The sequence below is a fragment of the Vidua macroura genome, chromosome Z, assembly GCF_024509145.1.
Source record: "Vidua macroura isolate BioBank_ID:100142 chromosome Z, ASM2450914v1, whole genome shotgun sequence".
NCBI lineage: Eukaryota > Metazoa > Chordata > Aves > Passeriformes > Viduidae > Vidua > Vidua macroura.
The window spans coordinates 75,339,534-75,358,789 of record NC_071611.1 but is presented as its reverse complement, the minus strand read 5'-3'; the positions used below and the strand labels follow the sequence as shown (position 1 = coordinate 75,358,789).

General features: G+C 38.5%; 1 protein-coding gene across 1 annotated transcript; it reads right to left on the bottom strand.

Annotated features, from left to right (window-relative positions):
• Nucleotides 1-970: 970 nt before the first annotated feature.
• On the bottom strand, nt 971-18,993 carry LOC128822377 (3'-5' RNA helicase YTHDC2-like). Its single transcript, XM_054004074.1, has 22 exons — nt 18,739-18,993; nt 18,173-18,366; nt 16,358-16,557; nt 15,605-15,771; nt 13,758-13,860; nt 12,404-12,560; nt 10,105-10,212; nt 8,858-9,006; nt 8,341-8,476; nt 7,858-7,984; nt 6,823-6,888; nt 5,876-6,054; nt 5,628-5,724; nt 5,464-5,551; nt 5,283-5,363; nt 4,244-4,323; nt 3,254-3,359; nt 2,999-3,118; nt 2,373-2,645; nt 1,750-1,876; nt 1,097-1,302; nt 971-976 (listed from the first exon to the last, which is right to left on the bottom strand). Exons 1-22 carry the CDS (start codon nt 18,825-18,827, stop codon nt 971-973), a joined length of 2,859 nt encoding a protein of 952 aa, XP_053860049.1. The 5' UTR covers nt 18,828-18,993.
• Nucleotides 18,994-19,256: the final 263 nt, after the last annotated feature.

Here is a 19,256-nt window from a genome sequence, read left to right as displayed (position 1 = left end):
CTAAAGCTGTTTGCAAAACCACACGTGGCTCTATTTTCTAGCAAAGCAGCAGATTTAAAGACCTAGTAAGGAAATATATATATACAGATATGGCTATTAATTAGGATTCCTGATTTTTCTAAAATGCAATTCAATCAGCATAAACACTACTCTAAGGTTCACAGTTTAAAAGCAAGACAGGAAAGCTTCAGAAATAAGTTGGACTTTTAGTTTGATTCAAACTATGACAACTAGCTGCAGTTATTTTTGCTTCCATTCCAGCAGGACTCAATTGAAATGAGGAAAAAAAGGGAAATTTCTATATCTTCTCTATTACTTACAGTTCATAGTGCAGTTACCTGACATTAAAAATTATCAATAGAACCTATCTTGAAAATGTATGTGTCAGCTAGAAGCAACATGACTTGTTTGCCATATTGATTGTTTCTAAATTATTCTTGCCGTTTCAATAATCTGGTTCAATGTATCAAATAAAGTGGTCTGTAGAAAAAGAACACACATACTACACTTCTCAGTACCAGTATGATCATTAGACATTGTGGCTGCATTCTTTCCTTATGAACTATACTGCAGTTTCTGATACCCTGGAACTGTGTCATTTATGGACTTGAATATGTAAGGAAACCCAAAACGGAGAGATTTCTTACAGGACCAACAAACTCTTCCTGAATAACTACAGGAATTATAACAGTGCTGTTTCCAGAATCAGCCAATATATGTATTAAATATTACTGAAAAGTAAGCTTTCCTTGTCACACACTGATGGACACCAACGGAAACATTCCAAATCCAGACTCCGGTGTACCTCGAAAGGATGAAGATGCCTGCAAGGCATTACTTGGCAGTCTGGCTGGTCCACAGAAGAGGGACACGGTGACAGGTGTCACAACAGAGCAGCACCTGATGTTTGCTGTCCTGTGAGCTGCCGTCATTTCATCAATTCTCTCTCAGCTGAGTAGAACAGTATTTTCTAAAGCTGTAGTGTTAAATGCCCATAGTGCTTTTAACGTACTGACAACTAGGAAAAGACATTTCTAAAACATGGGAGAGATTTTAGTGCTGTGTTTTTTGAACTATGAATTCCAAGTGATTTTACCTTTTTATACTGAGACTGGCCAAGAACAGAGGTAGGATGAAATCGCACTTTCTTCTCCTTTGGTTCAGTCAACAGCAGGCTTTCTCTGTCTACATGCACCAGATTGGGATACATCCCGGCCACTAAGGCAGCTTTAATCACAGCCCAGTTCTCAGAGTTAGCATTAACATCTCTAATATCAGCTCCTCCTCTGGCTCTCACAAAACCTGACAAATGAAAAAGACAAAACAGCGCCACGTTAGCTTCTCTTTGGTTCTCAAAAGGAGTTAGAAACTAAAGGTGAAATAAACGACTTATTTGTTTCATTTTTCACCACTGCCAACCATAACAGCAGCAAGAAGAAACCATTACACTGAAATCCTTCCTGATAAGGGGTTTCATACTAACACAGAATATCACTATTTTCTACAATTTAAAGACATTTCCTCTGGGAATAATTTATTAAAACATGAAATGCAGTGGCATGTGGAGATGAGGGTGCTTTCAGTTAGATCAGCCACACTTCCTCATCTACTCCATACCCTGCACGAATGTGTACATGGAGGTGTATTTCAAATTAAGTAAGGAAAATTACACCAGTGAACATGACTTTTGTTACAATTTCTAAATGCCTGACTTTAAAACAAGGTTAAAATTGTTTCCAACTTCTTTACCTGAGGCTCTAAGCTGGCCAAGCAACTGTGTTCTCATTCCTGCAATGATTTCCATTGTGGCTTGGGATACAAAGTTCTTTTCACAGAAGGCTCTCTCCCAGCCGTCACTGCGGGCCTTCTGCCATGCCTGACAACGTTTTTACATTTGCCTATTAATTTGAAGGGCTTAAACTAAAACTGCATTTTTAAAAAAAGATTACATTTATGTCAATAAAATACAAAACCCACTCCAAAAGTTAATGTATCAAACGAGATACCTTTTTCTGCTCAAGAATTAGATTCTCTTTATGTTTTCCCTAGAATGATGATTATGTCAAGTTAAAACAAGAAATAAAGATCATTATATTAAGATTATGATTTGAAGTTCAGTGTAGTAGGATATAAAGAGGCACATGGTTAGAACATTTAGAATTGTATAAGGTTTGAAAATATCAACAAAACATACTACAAAAAGGGTTCCCTCACAAATTTATGAGTCCAATACCCAGGAAAGCCACTAGGCAAAAAGAAAGTCTTCTCCGAGGACTTAAGCACAGTCCACCACTCTACATCCAAGTGGCTTGGTACATTTGCATTGCTTGGCTGGTGTGCTGTGATCAGAACTCTCTGAAATGAAATTCTACCTGGAAAGCCCTGAGCAGGGCCATGTGGTCACTGAACGTCCCGGCAGCAAAACGCTTCCTGCACAGCACGGCTGCTCGCTTTTGGGAGGCCAGCGTGGGCAGCACAAAAGGGTCTTGGCAGGCAAGAGCACAGGCAATGGTCAGAACGGGGTCCAGGCACTTCAGAACTACAGCATACAACACCATTTTACCGAGGTGTGGCTCTACAGGCAATTCAGTGAGGTGATAACCAAGCTCAGTGAGATCTTCCCAAGGGTCCATGGCATCTATGGTCTGTTTATAAACAAACAAACAAACAAAGGAGAGGGGGATGGGTACGGTGGACAAAATCACTTTACAGAGAAAGCAGAAAGGATGTGAATACTGGACATTAACTAGACTTGTTTCCAAACACTAAAAAAGCAAGTGAAACTATTAACAGAGACAAGACTTCAAAGCACTCTCTTCCCTTGACATGGAAAACGACATCCCACACACAAAATGAAAACAGACAATAAACAAAAACTCAGAACATCCTTAGGTAATTAAAAACGGCTTCAGTACAAACTGAAGTCCGTAAGACAGACTGCTACACCACAAATTTGGGATCAAACACAATTACCATCTAAACCTATTCCTTCTCTGACCTTAAGCATATGCACAGCATTTCTCACAGTTACAGCAGGCGGCGGATCAGGAGCTTTCATAAGAAAGTCTACAACTGGACAATTAATTGGAGTCAGAAGTTTTGTGTACAAACAAATCTCCTGCAAGGTAAAAGGCAGAACAAAAAAGATTACCAAGATTTGGAAACAACCCCAAACCCATGATTTGTTGCAATTAATAGTATGGTTTGAGGACATTGTATTTTTTAAAGTTACAGTTTCTAACTGAACATGCACCTGAAGCGGCATTCTTAGAAGTTCTGGAGATTGAAATTCCAACATATTCTGAAATCGCAGCCTGCTGAAGAGACGAAAGCAGACTCCAGGCTGACAGCGCCCAGCCCTTGAAAATAAAATATGGGAAGTGGTGAAAATGAGGATTTCTTTCTAAAAACAAAACCTAAAGCCAACAGACAGACACAGAAACTCAGAATGGAAAAGAAGAAGCAGTTCTATGAAGACAGTGTTGTCAGTCACATGCAAAGTGAGAGTTTTCCAATCGTGAGTTATTTTTGAGAGTGTGGCAATTTTTTACGGTAATTTTAACCCACCACTGAGAAATCTGGAGAAAGAAAAACAAGGCTTATCTAATGTAAAGTGCTGTGGGGTTTTTGCTAACTTAAGACCAGTCCAAATCTCAATCATCCTTTGTTGTAAGGAATCAGTTGCAAACTTTATTGTTTCCTCTCACATCCCCCAAACAGAAGTGATGCTTGGAGTAAAAGGCAGAATAAAGATTAAATAACTTGTGAGTGAATGAGAGACAGCCAGCTCTCTCATTGATATACATCTATGTGCAAATGTGCAGCTTAATGCCAGTATGACTGATTAAACAGGCATTTGTTGCTACACAAACTTCTGAGCCCTCACCCACAGTGTTGGGAAGAATATAATCATGGCCTGTTAAGTCATGGATAGCTTGGAGAAAGTGAAACAGGCAGTCCTCTGCCCACAGACAAGATGTGAAAACACCCCACTGGACACTGTGACTGCTGGTGCTACATGGGAGAAAGAGGAAGGAGAACAAATTAATGGGGGGAAAACAACCCAGACCTTTGGGAAATGCCTGAGCATCACTCTTCTACAACTTGGGAAATTATTCCAAGGAAATACATACTGACCCTACACACTGGACTAGGCTAGAAACAGTTACTACATTGTGTGCTTTATTCGAAACACAGATTGTGGATATCTGCAAAATGGAAACCAGTATGAGGCATTTCTTACCTGCCTTTTCTCTGGACAGCACTGGCTTTTGAAATCCACCCCATTTTTAGCACTGGAACACGACTCTGCACATCAAAAGACTTTTAGAAAAACAAAGAAAGGAATATAAACTGAAAACTCAATAGGGTACATGAAATAAAAGTTACTAGTTATTTAGATTACCAACAGAAGTTTTCTAAAAAGTATGAAGCACTAATAGATATACAGTAGCTTCTGCAACAAAGGTACCTTCTCAGTTTCAAGTGAATTTATGATGGTATCTCCTTTGTAGTACCTTAATGCTCCACAGTTTGTGAAAGTCAACATTTTCTAGTCAATAGGTAATTGCAAGTCAGTAAAAGCTATGTCAAATCTGTGTTCTGAGAATCACAAAGCAGGTAAAACTACATTATTATACCAAATAAAGTTTTCCTTTTTATCTCACTTGGAAATTACCTACTTGTTTTCTTAAGACTGATGTACAATTACAAAAAAACCACTTTATGAGAACCTCAGAAATTTGGTGTGCATATCACCTATGAAATCCAATTTCATTTTCAAAGCTGTACACTAGGTCTTAAATTGCCTCATTGTGTGTTCTCACTTTTTTTGAACAAGTAATTAGGAATGGGCACTGAACACAGCAAAAAAAACTGCTTAAAAACTTCATGGATTATTTTTGGACTTGATACAATAGTAGGACAAAAGGAACTCCCAGTGCTCTCTAAGTCTCAGGAAGGTGGTGGTCTAAACTGAGGACTTGTTTTAAAAATCCAGCAGAAATACTAAATTGCAAAAGGGAAAGATCCATTAATACATCAACCTAGATTAGCTTTTACAAGGTTTTTTTAGACAGCTAGCTATTTACAGTATTTGTCTTCAAACAAATGGATGTTGAAACTTTTCAGCGAGGACTGTTGCCTGACAGGCAGTAGATCTCAGCATGTAAAAGCTTTTTTTCATTTTCATGTAAAGTAAAAAGGAAAAAAAAAACAAGTTCCCCAAAGTTTATGCACTGTGTGTTTTAGAATTGCACTAGGAAAATTTAAGGCAATCCTACCTCTTTCACCTTGCCTGAGTCAATGACAAACACCACATCATTGACTGTTATGCTGGTTTCTGCAATATTAGTAGAAAGAATCTGCAAAGCAAAAAAACCAAAACCACCGGAACTAGAGTCACTGTAAAAGCAAAGGCAAAACAGATCATTGTAGCATCGGACAAAGTCCTCTAATACTTGCAATTTTGCGGATGCCAAAAGGTGGAGTTTCAAGCACTTTCTTCTGATCCAAAGTCTGCACACTTGAATGAAGCATGAAAACTTGGTATCTAATGCAAGACAAAAGGAACATTTTAAGGATCCTGAAAAGAAGCAATGAAAAGCCACAGCAACTAAAGGTTTTACCTGTGAGCATTAGCAGCAAATCTCTTGTCATCCAAAAGAATGCGGTCCCTGAGGCTCACTATCTCATCATACCCAGGAAGAAATATTAAAATTGCTCCTAAAAAAGGAAGTGGGTTTGCAAAGTTAAACAGAAAATTCAAATACGTGTCGACTAGCACTCAGAAGGTTTTAACGTTTGGGGATTGCTGAAAGAAGAGCACGATTCATCAGAAGCCAAAGCCACAACAGCTGGTTGGGTATTTACCTACCTGCATCACAACTATGACAGATGCTGTGAAGTAAGTGCATTATCAGATCCAGATCCACTTTTTCATCATCAAAACTGTGATGATAAGCTGCCAGTAGTTCTCTGTCCTCTGCACTAAGGTCACTACCACTATTTTGGACCAGGGAACTTTCATCCAGATTTCCAAATGCAAATGAAGTGCTGTAACAGAAAAATACACCAGAGTCAAGGCTGCCCCTTCGGGTTTGCATTGAGCCATCAGCTCAAACTTAGATCAGGACCAACACGACTATTGGTCTTGAATTCTAGTGCTGAAGTGTAGCAGAAGGGAACCACCATACTATTGCTGTTCACTGATTTCAATGTTAACCCAACAAAGGATGCCCCTTCATTTATTAGTGCTAACTTTAGGTTTCTTCAACTTCATTGAAACAGAACCATAAGCAAATGAAAGTGTAAAGATACTTCTCGTTCATCTGTTCAAGGAAAAATATTTAAGAGATATGTATTCTCCAAAAATTTCCCACTAGCAGAAACTGCACTAAGAGAAATTATAATAAATATAATCTTTACAAAACACTACCTCAACTATGATAACTGTAAGTTAATCAGAAAAGCATTCTTGAATGGCCTAGTGTACACATTACTTCTGTCAATTTTCTTTAACATGCCTATTGCGTATAAAAAATATACAGATAAAAACACATGACAGATTTGTTTGCAAAGTAAGCATGTGAAAAGAAAATGGCACATAGCATACAATTAGCAAGTTGTGCAAACATAAACAATACGATACTGAGTACAAACTTGTTTGGTTTTGAAATTCTTATTCTTAAAAAATAGGTATTGCTATTCAGTCCAGATTTTACAGCATGAAAAGCTAAAACCTGTTCTGATTAAAAGAACACAAACCTCAAATTCCCCATCACTATCATATACAACTCCTTCTGCAAAATAGCTACAGCTTACCTGTAGGATTCCAACAGATCAACAACCTCTGTCTGTCCAAAGTGCCTAGCCCAGTCCACAGCCATCCTGAAAGAGTTGCACAAGTCGTTTCATTAGATTTTTCACTTCAAAAGATGAAGATGAAGAGCACATCAGGTGAGGCAATTGACACCAGACTTTTGTACCCATTTCTCTCAGTTATCTCTCAGTTATTGCTGGATCTTCGACTTCCCATTTGAAATAGGTGTTAACAGCTATCTGACTTTTAGGTAACTACAGTTCTTTACCACAGAAGAATGTCCTTGTACACAGGAGCACCGGCAAACATGCACAAGGAAATGAGGAGGAAGGAGGTGCCATTCCTTTAAAAAGCCCACAACAACGTGCAGAGATCAGACCTGCCTGTTTGCAGTACCCTTGAAGTCATCTCCAAAAGTCACACCCCAGGCTTAACATTTGGCTATTTCAGGTCTTTCAGAAGCTGTCCTCCTCACAATGCACTTCACTGTTTTACACCTTTAAACTGCATTTCTTCCCAAGTTTTTCAAATGTTAGTACCAGATATCAGACCCCTGGAATCCTAATTCTTATCATTCCATACTACAGTTACAAACTGTACTTCCCTGCTTAGATGAAGACATACTCCATGACCACAGAACTTGAGCTTCTACAGATTCACAAATATTTTTACATGCTACAACATATTTAGAAACGTAACAGAAAGATCTTCTGATATAGGTAACTCCATGAAAATACAAACTGCCAAACATTTTGGTCCAATTCAGTAGATTACAGTTGTTCTGCTAAGCAGTGTCTTAAATAAGACCTACTGAAATAAAGTTTATAGCTCATAATCAAGACCATGTAATTAAGAATTCAATTTAGAATTTACAGAAAACAATGTGATTAACAGGAGTTAGAGACTGTTTAGGCTGTCAAAATCTACAGTTCTTACAGCAGTGTCATAAGTTAGCAAATTAATTTAGATGTTAAAGAATTTTCTTTCTTTCTCCTGTATTGACAAATAAATCTATCTTTTGGTTTCTCTGTTTTTACCAGCCATTAGATGATTTGCAGTGGATACTTGCTCCCATGCTGATCAACTGTTCTACTTGACTCAAAAAGCCTCTCCCTGAAGAAATCATCAGAGCAGTCGCACCAGTTTCACTGTGCCTATAATCAACTGAGAAGTAAAACAAAAAAATCCAGCAAACCCCATAGAAATCTTATTTCTTCATCTAAATATAGTACAAATATTGCTTTCAAATTCCAGCCCAAAGAGAATTTGTTTCCTCACTTTATCTCTGCAGTCACTTCATGTCAACTCCACACTCTTTTAGAAACACACTTCTGTCAATACTTGAAAACAACATCATCAACTAACTAAACAACTCATTAATTCTGCTAGCCCTATCCATTTTTTCAGTAGGCATCAGAATGTAAAGGTAGCAACATTTGAAACTGGAGAGAAAAGTAGCCATAAAAATCAAAGTAAAGTTGAGGTTGCTTTTTTCTTATGTAATAGCACATGAAACTTACCACTGACATTTTCAGTTAAAATAAGATTTAACACCTGAGCAAACGAATCAGTATCTTTATGCAACCAGATGTCAGAAAGACAGGAATCCATTTCTTTTACTATCCACGGTTCAAGGCAATTCACATCTTTTTCAGTCTGAAGATAAAAAACAATACTGAAAGATTAATCTCTTCCAAGAGTTGTCTTCATTCTCATACATTACCCACAAAGAATCTGAATGGTAATTTTCCCCAGCAGCAACCAGAAATCCAGCACTCAGGTATCAATGCATTGATTTTGTCAGATGCAAGTACTAACACAATGGCAGTCGAGCCATTTGATCTGAGGAAAAGCTGTGTACAACCACCCTAACTGAAGAGCACACTTCAGCTACAGCAGTTCACCCCAATCAAGTAATCTTTAAAACAGGTTAATATCCCCAAAGACTCTACAGAACTACCTGTAGAAAACAGATTTTAAATGGCTAGTAATACAACACAAATACAAATGTCTCTTCCAACTAAAGAAAAAAATTACCAGTTGATTAAATACTGTGTCACCACCATCACCCAACCATTTGTACTCCTCATTTGCCCTTGGAACCGATTTTTGTCTCCGAGATGTCCTTTTGTTACTGTTGCCTTGAGCTGAACACCACTCAGCAAGAGTGTACTTCTGTTTCTCTTCTAGAATGCAAAATATTCCCCAAGAAAGTTTGAGTCATCTTTATTATCCATTGTTTTCTACTAAAAAAGACAGTTCCAGCAGGTCCAAGTTTTACCTATTCAACCTCTCTTATTTAATCTAGAATGCTACTACCAGTCCAACATAAATGACATGTTTAAGGGTACCCAAAGTGCACACTGCAAACAAGGGCTATAAGAACGAGGTAAAACCCACCACTTTGGTGTTTCACCCCCCAAGCCTCCATTATTTCAAACTACTGCATTCAAAGGGTCTTCCTTAAGTAATCACCTTCCACACAATCTCAGCCCAGATCTTTTTCCAGAAATGGAATGCTGAAGACAAGCGAGACAGTCCCTGCACGTAACAACTTATTTTTCTACACAAGTGGAAGAAACATTAGAAAACACCAGTGTCTTAACTGAACTTTTCTGCCCCCAGTGATCAGAGATGAGCACTGTGATAAATATCCAGTTAGGACTGTATGTTATAGCTTTGGGGTTTGCATTTTTTTTTTTTTTTTTTTTAATTTCTTTAAATAATCACTGGGATCATTACTTTCAGGTGCCAGGAAAACTTCTGAAGCAGTATCTACTTAATCAACTGAAAACCAATGATGTTTAGCTCAAGAGTGTTAACACAAAAAATACATCCATGCCTGAAGAAAGCAGTGAAAAATGTTACTGAAGGGAACAACTTGTCCATTTAGTGCAAGACTGTACAAAATCCTGCCTGCTTTAATAGCTGCACTTTAGTTTGCACCCAAAGGTACAGAGCATCCTATGCTTCTTTAGTATTCATGTGGGCACAGCCCCCAGTTCTCTATAACTCTACAGCGTAATAATTAGAAAACAGATGACATTTATCAACTGAAAGAAAAAAGAATGCAACCACCAAATCAAAGTGATTTTTTTTCATTAATTGCATAAACTATTTCAGTAATGTAAATACTGAGAGCTTAAAAATACTTGCTGTCATCTAATCACATCTCATTTAATCTCCTGACTTTGGAATTTTAACAGAAAAGAATCCTGTTAATTGTTTGTTCAATCAACCAATGATTCTCATGGCCAACCCTTACAATTAACAAGTCCACCGACCTTGCTGCTTCTCTTCTTTGTACTTCACCATCTCTTTGTTTGTATACCCAGTGCTTCGTAAAATGTCCTCCAGAAACAACTCTTTAACTTCAAAAGGCCTGCCTTGGACTAAAATAGAAAAAAATCCATAAAAGATTATATATTCACTAGCTTCACTTACAGCATTCATTTTTTCAAAAACTATCTTCACTGGTGTTTATTTTTCTCAGAATTATACAAAACAAAACATTTCCAAAGTAAAATGCCACCTTGTTTCTCCTCAACCTCTTCAATTTTATCAAGTGTTACAGCAAGAGATGTTCATAAGAGTGACAGTTATTAATTTTTTTAAATGAGAAAAAGAGAACAGCCGTTTTTGTTTAGGGTTACAAACAAGAACTCGCCATGTAAGTCTGCCACCTGGATTTAAAATTTCATGAATTAATAAGCAATTAATACAGCTTTTTGCAAGGTTCCACACGGAGACAGTACATCTTTGCACTGAACTACTTTCTTTTCATCAGAAGTATGTGAGAAGGGAGCCTTATCTCCATGTCCTCAACTTATTCAGCAAAGCTGAGCTTTCTTTACTGAATACTTCTTGACAGATGAGACATCCCAGTGGCCTCTCCCTTCTCATAATTTATCCTGATTTCTTTTTCAACATGACTGTTTTCTAGACCTTATCTATGGACATTAAAGGAGGCTTTTTTGCATGAAGAATTCAAATCTCTGCATTTTGATTTCTTGTCCCTTAAGCTGACTCAGGATCACTCCGGATTTTCCTTCAGAAAGAGCAATCCACAATTCACATACTTTTAGAAGCTGTCACAGAGGAAGCCTTCCAACACTGAGCACAAGCTCTGTGTACTACAGCAATCCAAAGCTACAAAATGTTGGTTTCTGTGGTCAGGATTTTGTCATAATGCTGAAGGAGAATCAAACCTTTTACATTACATGAACAGACAAAGATGCTTCTTTTAGTTCTTAAATTCTCAAAAAAAAAAAAAAAAAAAAAAAAAAAGGGGGGGAAACCATCTTTTCAATTGTTATTGGCCTGTTACATAACCAGCACAAGCACTGTGGTAAACTGGAGAGATTGCCATCAGAATTTCCAACACAAATTGACCGATCTGAAAGAACAGGAAGCTGCAAAAAGAGTAAACTGGAAAGCCACACAACAATCACAACTGAGGCTCTCGCTTGCAAAAAAAATTCAGAAAACATGAAAGCATGTGTAATTTCCAGATTCCTGTCTCCAACAAGTTGCAAGCCTTATTTTACTAGGCAGAAATTCAAAACTGGGAACTAAACACTTCCATCTGTAAAAAAAAAAAATTAGGAAAAAGAGGTTTCCTCTCACAAACATTTGTTAAAATAAACCAGTAAGCAATCCCACTTCCTAAAACTGTTGAGATTTTTTTAAAAAAGGCTGATATGCAGAGCATCTACCTGATTGTCAAATAAAGCATTATCTTAAAAGCTACTTTACATTAAGTAAAGTAATGTAAGCTTAACAGCTTACATTAAACTTGGACATTATTGTTGAAAAAGTAAGAGGATTGCAAGGTGCCAGAGCAGGTCGCCCATGCAGAAAAACCTTCAAGCCAGGAGTGTGGGGAAAAAAACGCAAACCCACAAAAACCCCCCATCTCCCACACATTTATATTTTGCCTCTACTAAAGATCAGTCACATGAAATTAAAACAGCAATAATGGTAACTTTTCTTTGCATTTGAATGTAATCTAACTGCAGGTAACTGAGTCTGAACACAAACGAAGAGAAACTGGATGCCTTTTCTGAATATTCACCTAGATGAAGGGCTACTAATTTTCTTTAAATCAAAGAATCATGTCATTCTTTTTTTCATGTGAAACCCGATCTGCCTGAGCCTGTATTTCTGAACTGAATAGCTACAGTTAGCTGTGTTTCATCCAGTAGCCAGTAACAACCTTCACCAAGCCTGAAGAGTGAGATTCTACTGGAATGTATTAATATGTATCACACTCATGTAGCTCCTAAGTCCTGTATCAGCATGAAGACAGCACTTCAATAACCTCTTCCTACTTCTTCAGTTAACAGTGGAGGGGGGCAGGATGTACCTGCATGTACAGAACTCCCAGTGACTAAAACACTTCACTCTGAACGAGGTGCAAATAGTCAAGAAACAAGAAACCTGAATACACAAAGAACAAGGATTCCTGGAACTCTCAGTGTATTCAGCACCTGCCTTTACTCAGAATAGTTTGCTACAGTTTACTAAGATCTCTGAGTCTCAGGGCAGGTATACTCAGATTTAAGAGTTAAGATCAAGACTTACTATGTATTACTGGGCAGCTTCCAAAATACCTAATAAAGAGATTTGTATCTACAGCAGCACCAGAAAGAATTAGTTTTAAATTATGCTGGTTTTGCAGCACATCTCTCAGTTTTATTAGCAAGAAGTCGCTGAACCTATCCCTCTCATGTACTTCATCCTGCAACAAAAGGAAAAAAAAAGAGATAAAAAGCCATCATAGATTCAGGATCACAACTTCTGACAAAAACAAACTTTTCTAAAAAAATTAAATACATGATCTGGTGGCACATTACAGAGGCCTTAAAATGTGTAAGTCTAGTTTAAGTAATAGGGTTTTATTTAAAAACTATCCATAAGGGAAAAAAAAAACACTTCAAAAAGTTTTTATCAGCGCTGAGTGCGTTGCCATGCTGAAGCTGTACGCACCTTAACTTTAGAGGCTAAAGTGAATATCTGAGACCTCTCTGATTTTGTATTTGAAGCCAAATTTCAAGAAAACGCCACAAACCACAAATCCTACAAATCTTATTTTCATAAATTCTCACTTCACCACTGATGAGCATTTAAAGAAATGGATGACACCACATAATCAGAAAAACAGACAGATTGCTTAGACAAGTCAAAGCCACACAAAGCCTATAAATTAAGGCACCTAACTGATTCATCATCTTTGTCATTCTTCTGTTTTGATTTCTATTATGAATGAAGGAAACAAGGACTCAAAATACAAGGCTTGTAGGCTGACATCAAGAATGTATAGATCATTCTCATGCCTTTTTAACTTTGATAAACAGGCAGGCACCTAAACTTACCTTTTAATCTTCAGGACTTCAATCTTGCCATAAGCATTCTAGTTCCCCTTCCTTATTAAATTCCACAATAGGAATATTAGCATACTCATAAATGAACACATCTGAATAATTTGTTAGCCATTAGACTCCACATTATCTAGAACACTCTGGGCAAACAAATGGACTGAAAACCTGCTATTGCTAAAACAAATGATAACAGGAATTCTGAGACAATCACATTGAACCACATCCATGTAAGCCTCCCTAAGGATTTGCTGCTGACAGGGGAAGTTCCGAAAAATTTACACTTCTGTCTTTCTCCACTCCTCCTGATTCCACAATTAATCATTGGCATGAAAATAAACTATTTTTACAGGAAAAAACACAAACACGCAGAAAAACACCAAACTCCACAAAACAATCATGCTACTCTAAGGACTCAGAAAGTCTCTAAAGCTGATTCATCTTCTACCAAACAAAAACACCTGAAGTGCTCAGCAAATCTAAATAAAACAAATGAGGACCTCATTTTCCAAGGCAATACATATTGCCCCACCCCACATGAAAGACCACAGGATGCTCACCACAATAACATGGGTCACGGTGGAGAGGGTGCTGTCTCCTGCCATCAGCGTGCCAAGGAGCATGTCATTAGTGCAGAATGTTACCAGTGTCTTTGGAGAAACCCTATGGAACACATCACACAGACAGCTCAGGGGCTTTGCACCATTTAAAGGCAGCTAGCTTTCCAGGGATCAAAAATTAAAGCAGCTGCTGACCACAAGAGGAATTACAGTTCTCTCCCCAAAAGACTCCTGCACACCACTTGTTTTTAACCGGTGCCTTTTCCCACACATTTCCTAACAATTTGTAGTGCTTGCGCCCCAAAACTTTGGATAACAGATTAATTGAAAAAATAAGATTCAGATTTTAATAAATAAGGAAGTAAAAGAGAAGCGTGAAGAAATTCTGCTTGCTCTCACTGCTCTTCTTGAACTGCTGCCTCTGTTGTGCAGGTTTTCCTCCGCTGTTCCCCACTGTCCCAGAGGCACTGCCACCATCACAGATGGGCTCAGCCTCGGCCACAGGCAGGTCTGTCTTGGCTGGCACCGGCTCTGTCACACACGGGAGAGGCTTCTGGCACCTCCTCACAGAAGCCTCCCCACAGCTCCCAAAGCCTTGCCTTGAGGACACAATACAGTACAGCTGACTAAATCACAAAGTCATCTGCTTCATCCTCTGCTCCTTCAGAAGCTCAAACTACTGAAATGTTACAATTCTATACTGAGAGAAGCTGTCCCAATAAAAACAGCAATTGTCACTACTCCCTCTGGTACTGCCATCCTAAAAGAAAACCTTAAAAATTATACTTCTGTCTTACTATAAACACCTCTAAACATCTCCATTCCAGATTTTTTTTTTTGTCCACAGCTCAAAATATTGTTATTTCTCCCTTTTAGTGTTTCTCTGCAGCAATTGTATTGATTCCTCTCAAGCTGGATTTCCTGCACTGCTTCCAGCAATTCTTCCATTTTCACCTGACTTTGCTCTTCTTCTGCCAGCATAGTACTTCCATATATTAATTATCCAGCTTATTTGTGATACATCTTCACCAGCTCTTCTAATCTCTTTATATCCTTGTGAGCTTTCGTACACACATTTGAATTCTTACTGCGGCTTTGTTGTTCAAGCACATTCATTTTCATCAGCTGTGTGTTATCTTTGTTCACTCAAGCAACACAACCTTTTGCCATCTTCTGGTCACTCATATCCCAACTGCTGGCCCTTCCCTGAGATGTCATTTGGCTACACGGTGCAAAGATGTAAAAACCCCACACAATCCATTCATGCTCTGCTTTACAGACAAATTCATCATGTGATACTGAAATCTCTACTTTTACTTCACTTCATGTTTTAAACACAGAAGCTGAAGAAGAGTAAATTTAGCCCAAACTAGACTAATAAATAATGCTCATCTCCATCAGTCGCTTTCCAATTTTGTTGTTTTCCCTTTTATGACTCCTATCAACTCACACTACATAACATTTCTTACAGCATGCTGGTCTTCACACCTACCTTCAAAGCTTGCAGAACTTTTGGATCCACACTTGTTACAAGTAGAGAGGGGGGAAAAAATAAAAAAAAAAAAGAAAGTGTAGACTTGATCTGAAAATCAGACAAAGATTTCCTTGCATACACTCCGCAGAAGAAGTCAACAGAAAATACCTGAGATTCAGTTCTACAAGACAACCTACTACATGAAACTGCAAAACACAGCAAGAAAGCCATCCTTTTCCCTCTTACGTATTCCTTACCTGCAGTAACATATCCCACCTGGGAGGCTGCAACCCAAACACACTGCAGTTTACCTGTGCACAAGATGCACAAGACCAACACAAGATCAACTGGCACTCAGAAATACCATTAGTACCTGCTTTCTAACCGGATCTGGTAACCAATTGTCTGGCCAATCTTCTCTCTTCTTTCTGCTGCCACTCTTTCAGCCACAGCAACAGCTGCTAAACGTCTGGGATGAGTACAGAACACACGACAGGCAGTTCCATTCTTGCAGCAGTCATCAAGGATAAATTGAGGGATCTGTAAAGAAGTGGTTCAAATTTACTTTTTGAGACAGTCACAGCTTTGTTAGCACAGGGAAACAATTTAACTGCATCTCAGTATTACACATTGCAAAAGACTTTTCATTAGGATTATCATGGCAAGCATACCCGAAGCAGTGGAAAATAAATTTCTAAGTATAACCTCTTTAGGTTTTTTTTAAGAAAAAACTCGCAGTGTCTCCCTCCTGCTTCAGAGAAATCTGAAAAAAAAAGTCCTGTAGATTATCTCTCATTTTAACACAAAAAATACTCTGGGTACTAAGAACAGAACTACCTTAGAAGAAAAAGGCCTATACAAACATCACAGCTACTTTCCCTTCAATATTTTGTATTGTTTTAAGGAAAAAATTGTATCTACCAGAAAAAATTGTGAGGAATCATTTTCGCTTTTAGTACCTATTTACTGGCTTAGTGTTTCAAAAGGAAGAAAGTGAATTGGAACAAGATTCTCAATCATACAGGAAAAGAAAAGCCTTACAATAGCATCAAAATATCCCGTATCACAAATATTACACAATTGTCATAAATACTGTTCTAGTTTTTATTTAATTGAAGAAACATACTTGCGTAGTTTTTCCTGATCCAGTCTCTCCTATGATCAAAACAATTTTATTGTCCTTTATTGTTTGGACAATTTCTTCCTGTTTCTCAAGAACTGGTAGTGACTGCCTGAAGGAATCAAACTCTGATTCCCCTCTTTCCACTGGGACCTGGGGGATACCATCATTAAGTCGAAAAGTTATCTTGTTTACTTCTTTGTTTTCTGTGAAGACAAGGTAAAAGTTTATTTATGCAGGTACAGAGGAAGGTCACAGAAAAACACTGCTCAAAAACTGTACTGAAAAATTAACATTGCTGACTTTTGATGCATCCCTGTGGGTAAAGTGACAAACCCATCACACATTTAGAAGTCATATTTATAGCAACATGTCCTCCTGCAGTGCTTGAAATAAATATCTTTCAAAACAGTTATTACTTTCATAGGTATTTTGAACAAAACCAGACTCTTCCAGAGCATTGCTCCAAGTCAAAGAAGCCCACAAAGAGCAAAAGGAGAAACAGAAACTAAACCAGAGAACACAGCCCGGTGGATTTTGGTGGCCCTTGTATCTGCGCCCACATTTCACACCTGCAGTTCTCCCTAGAAATACACACTTCCAGGGGTAAGCCTTGAAGCTATTCCACGCCTTTGCCTGAAATCATACTAATGCAAGCATGCTGTATCAAGAGTCCTGGCCCCCACACAGCAGTGTGATGTGTTACAAAGCAGTGCATAAGTAGCCAACAAACGGGCACATCTTCTGAGGCAGCTACTTCACATCCATCATTGCAAGTGCTACTCTCTAATTCCTTGAGAATTATCTTCCAGAAGAATGAAAAGCTTGCTGTAAACTCAATTATACATATTTAATGTCAGTAACAGATTCATATACTAAATTTCAACCTCTGCTGTACCAAGACAAACACAGACTAAGAGATCGGGAGAACTAAAAATACATTCTTGAGATGCGGAGAAAGGCAAATATTACACTGCTCATTAACTTATCCCTTACATTCCTAAGACATTGCATTTCAGTCCTTGCATTATAGCTTCCCTCTGTTCATTAAACAATCCTATTAAACAACTGAAACAATTGGAAAGAACAGCAAAGGAAGCACTTCAAGAACAGACACCACCTATCAGAACCATGCCATTAAACAAGGCATATTGGTACAAGTGTTTTCTGTTCACTACACCCATCTCTGCACACAGAAACACACTGTAACTCTTCCACTTGTAGCTGATAAAGCAATAATCTAGATTAAAACCTTGCTTTTTTAAAAAAAAAACCCCAACATTTTATCAGAAGTTTGTCTTTCAGTGAACTCTTCCATATTCAAGAAATCAAGAAGTCTGGACAGTAGTCTCTTAAGGACCAAATCTATTTTGTAGAGATGAAGAAATAAAAATTAAAATTCTTCATTTATCAAGGACATTAATTTCTACAAGCAGAACAGACAACTTCATTTTCTCATATGGGTGTTCTTACAGCAGCAGGGGAACACTGACTCTTCAATCCCACCTCACAGAACTTTTATGGAGCCACATTTCAAACTGTGCTTCCAAAAAGGTTTGGCTGGAACTGCCTCAAAGATTCTAAAGTAACACAACACAAGGTGGACATCACCATGTGCATGATATGACTTCCCAAGTTCCTCACAGCACCAGTTCCAAAAGACCTTAAAAGTAAGGAAAATTAATGCGTTTGCAAGAAGGTGTCTGTTAGGACACGAGAGGGGACAGAACAGAAAGAGGTTTCTTTTGTCTTTGGGCTGCAGGTGGTTTTTCCAAGTGGTGGTGATGGACAAGTCCAAAGCAGAACACACGCCCAACGTACCAGATTCAACAGCACAGGCATTTCCTCGCTCTGTCCTTGGCAGGAGTTCCGTGCCTTCCTTATTTGTGACGGGAAAGCGCTGAATCAGACTCCGAACAGCGTGTTTCGTACGGAGAGCCAAGCCACAAGTCATGCCTGCGTGTGCCTCTGATACATCCTTCTTCCTTACAGTCAGGTAGCGATTGGCTCCTTTTCTGTCGGCGGGAGAAGAAAACATATTTTAGGAAAAAGGAACCTACTCTAGGTTGACTTTGATCTGTCAAGGTAGGAGATGCTATGCAAAATCTTTGGGAAAAAAAAAACCAGAAATCACAGTGAGAAGCTTTTTTAATGGAGCCATTAAATCCACAAAGTATAAAAGCAAGCTGTCCCAAAAGGCATGTCACAAGCTTTTCCAAGCATGCATACAGCAACGAACACAGATGCTCATTTCTCTTTTACACTTTTTTCTCTAATACTATTCCTTGCAACACAGTTGAGTATGTTGAAAACATCAGTCAGGTTATCATTAGTCTTGAAATTCTATTGGTCTGCACCAAAAAACTGAAAATTGTACCCTGACTTACCCTTTGCTTTTAGATACCAGTCCAAGAGACTGACAGAGACGGTGAACAAATGCTCTTTCAGTACTAGTGAAGCTAGAAGGAAATTCCATCTCTAGAATGATAAATAATAATGAGAAAACAGTAACAATGCAACAGGCACTAATCTTGACAACTCAGTGTTACAGAACCACAGAATTGCTAGGATTGGAAGGGAGACCAGCCAGTGCAACCCCCTGCAGGGTCACCTGGAGCAGCTGACAGAGGAACACATCTAGGGTTTGGGATGTCTCCAAAGGGGCAAACTCAGCACTTTCCCTGGGCAGCAGTTTCAGTGCTCTGCCACTCTCAAAGGAAAGAAGTTCTCCCTCATGTTCAGGTGGAACTTCTTGTGTTTTAAGTTATGGCCACTGCTCCTTGTCCTGTCACCAAAAAGTCTGCACCGCCTTCCTGGGACTCATCTTGAAGATCTTCTTATGCATTAGTGAGATCCCCTCTCGGTCTCCTCTAGGCTTAACAGGACCAACTCCCACACCTCTCCT

Excerpts from the sequence above, each read along its gene's own strand:
- LOC128822377 (XM_054004074.1), bottom strand. The coding sequence starts at position 18,827 with ATGGAATTTCCTTCTAGCTTCACTAGTACTGAAAGAGCATTTGTTCAC. Across the intron at positions 9,007-10,104 it reads CAAAGAAGAGAAGCAGCAAG|AAGAGAAACAGAAGTACACT; the intron begins GTCGGTGGACTT and ends TTTGCATTCTAG. Across the intron at positions 8,477-8,857 it reads ACACAGTATTTAATCAACTG|ACTGAAAAAGATGTGAATTG; the intron begins GTAATTTTTTTC and ends TTTTATCTTCAG.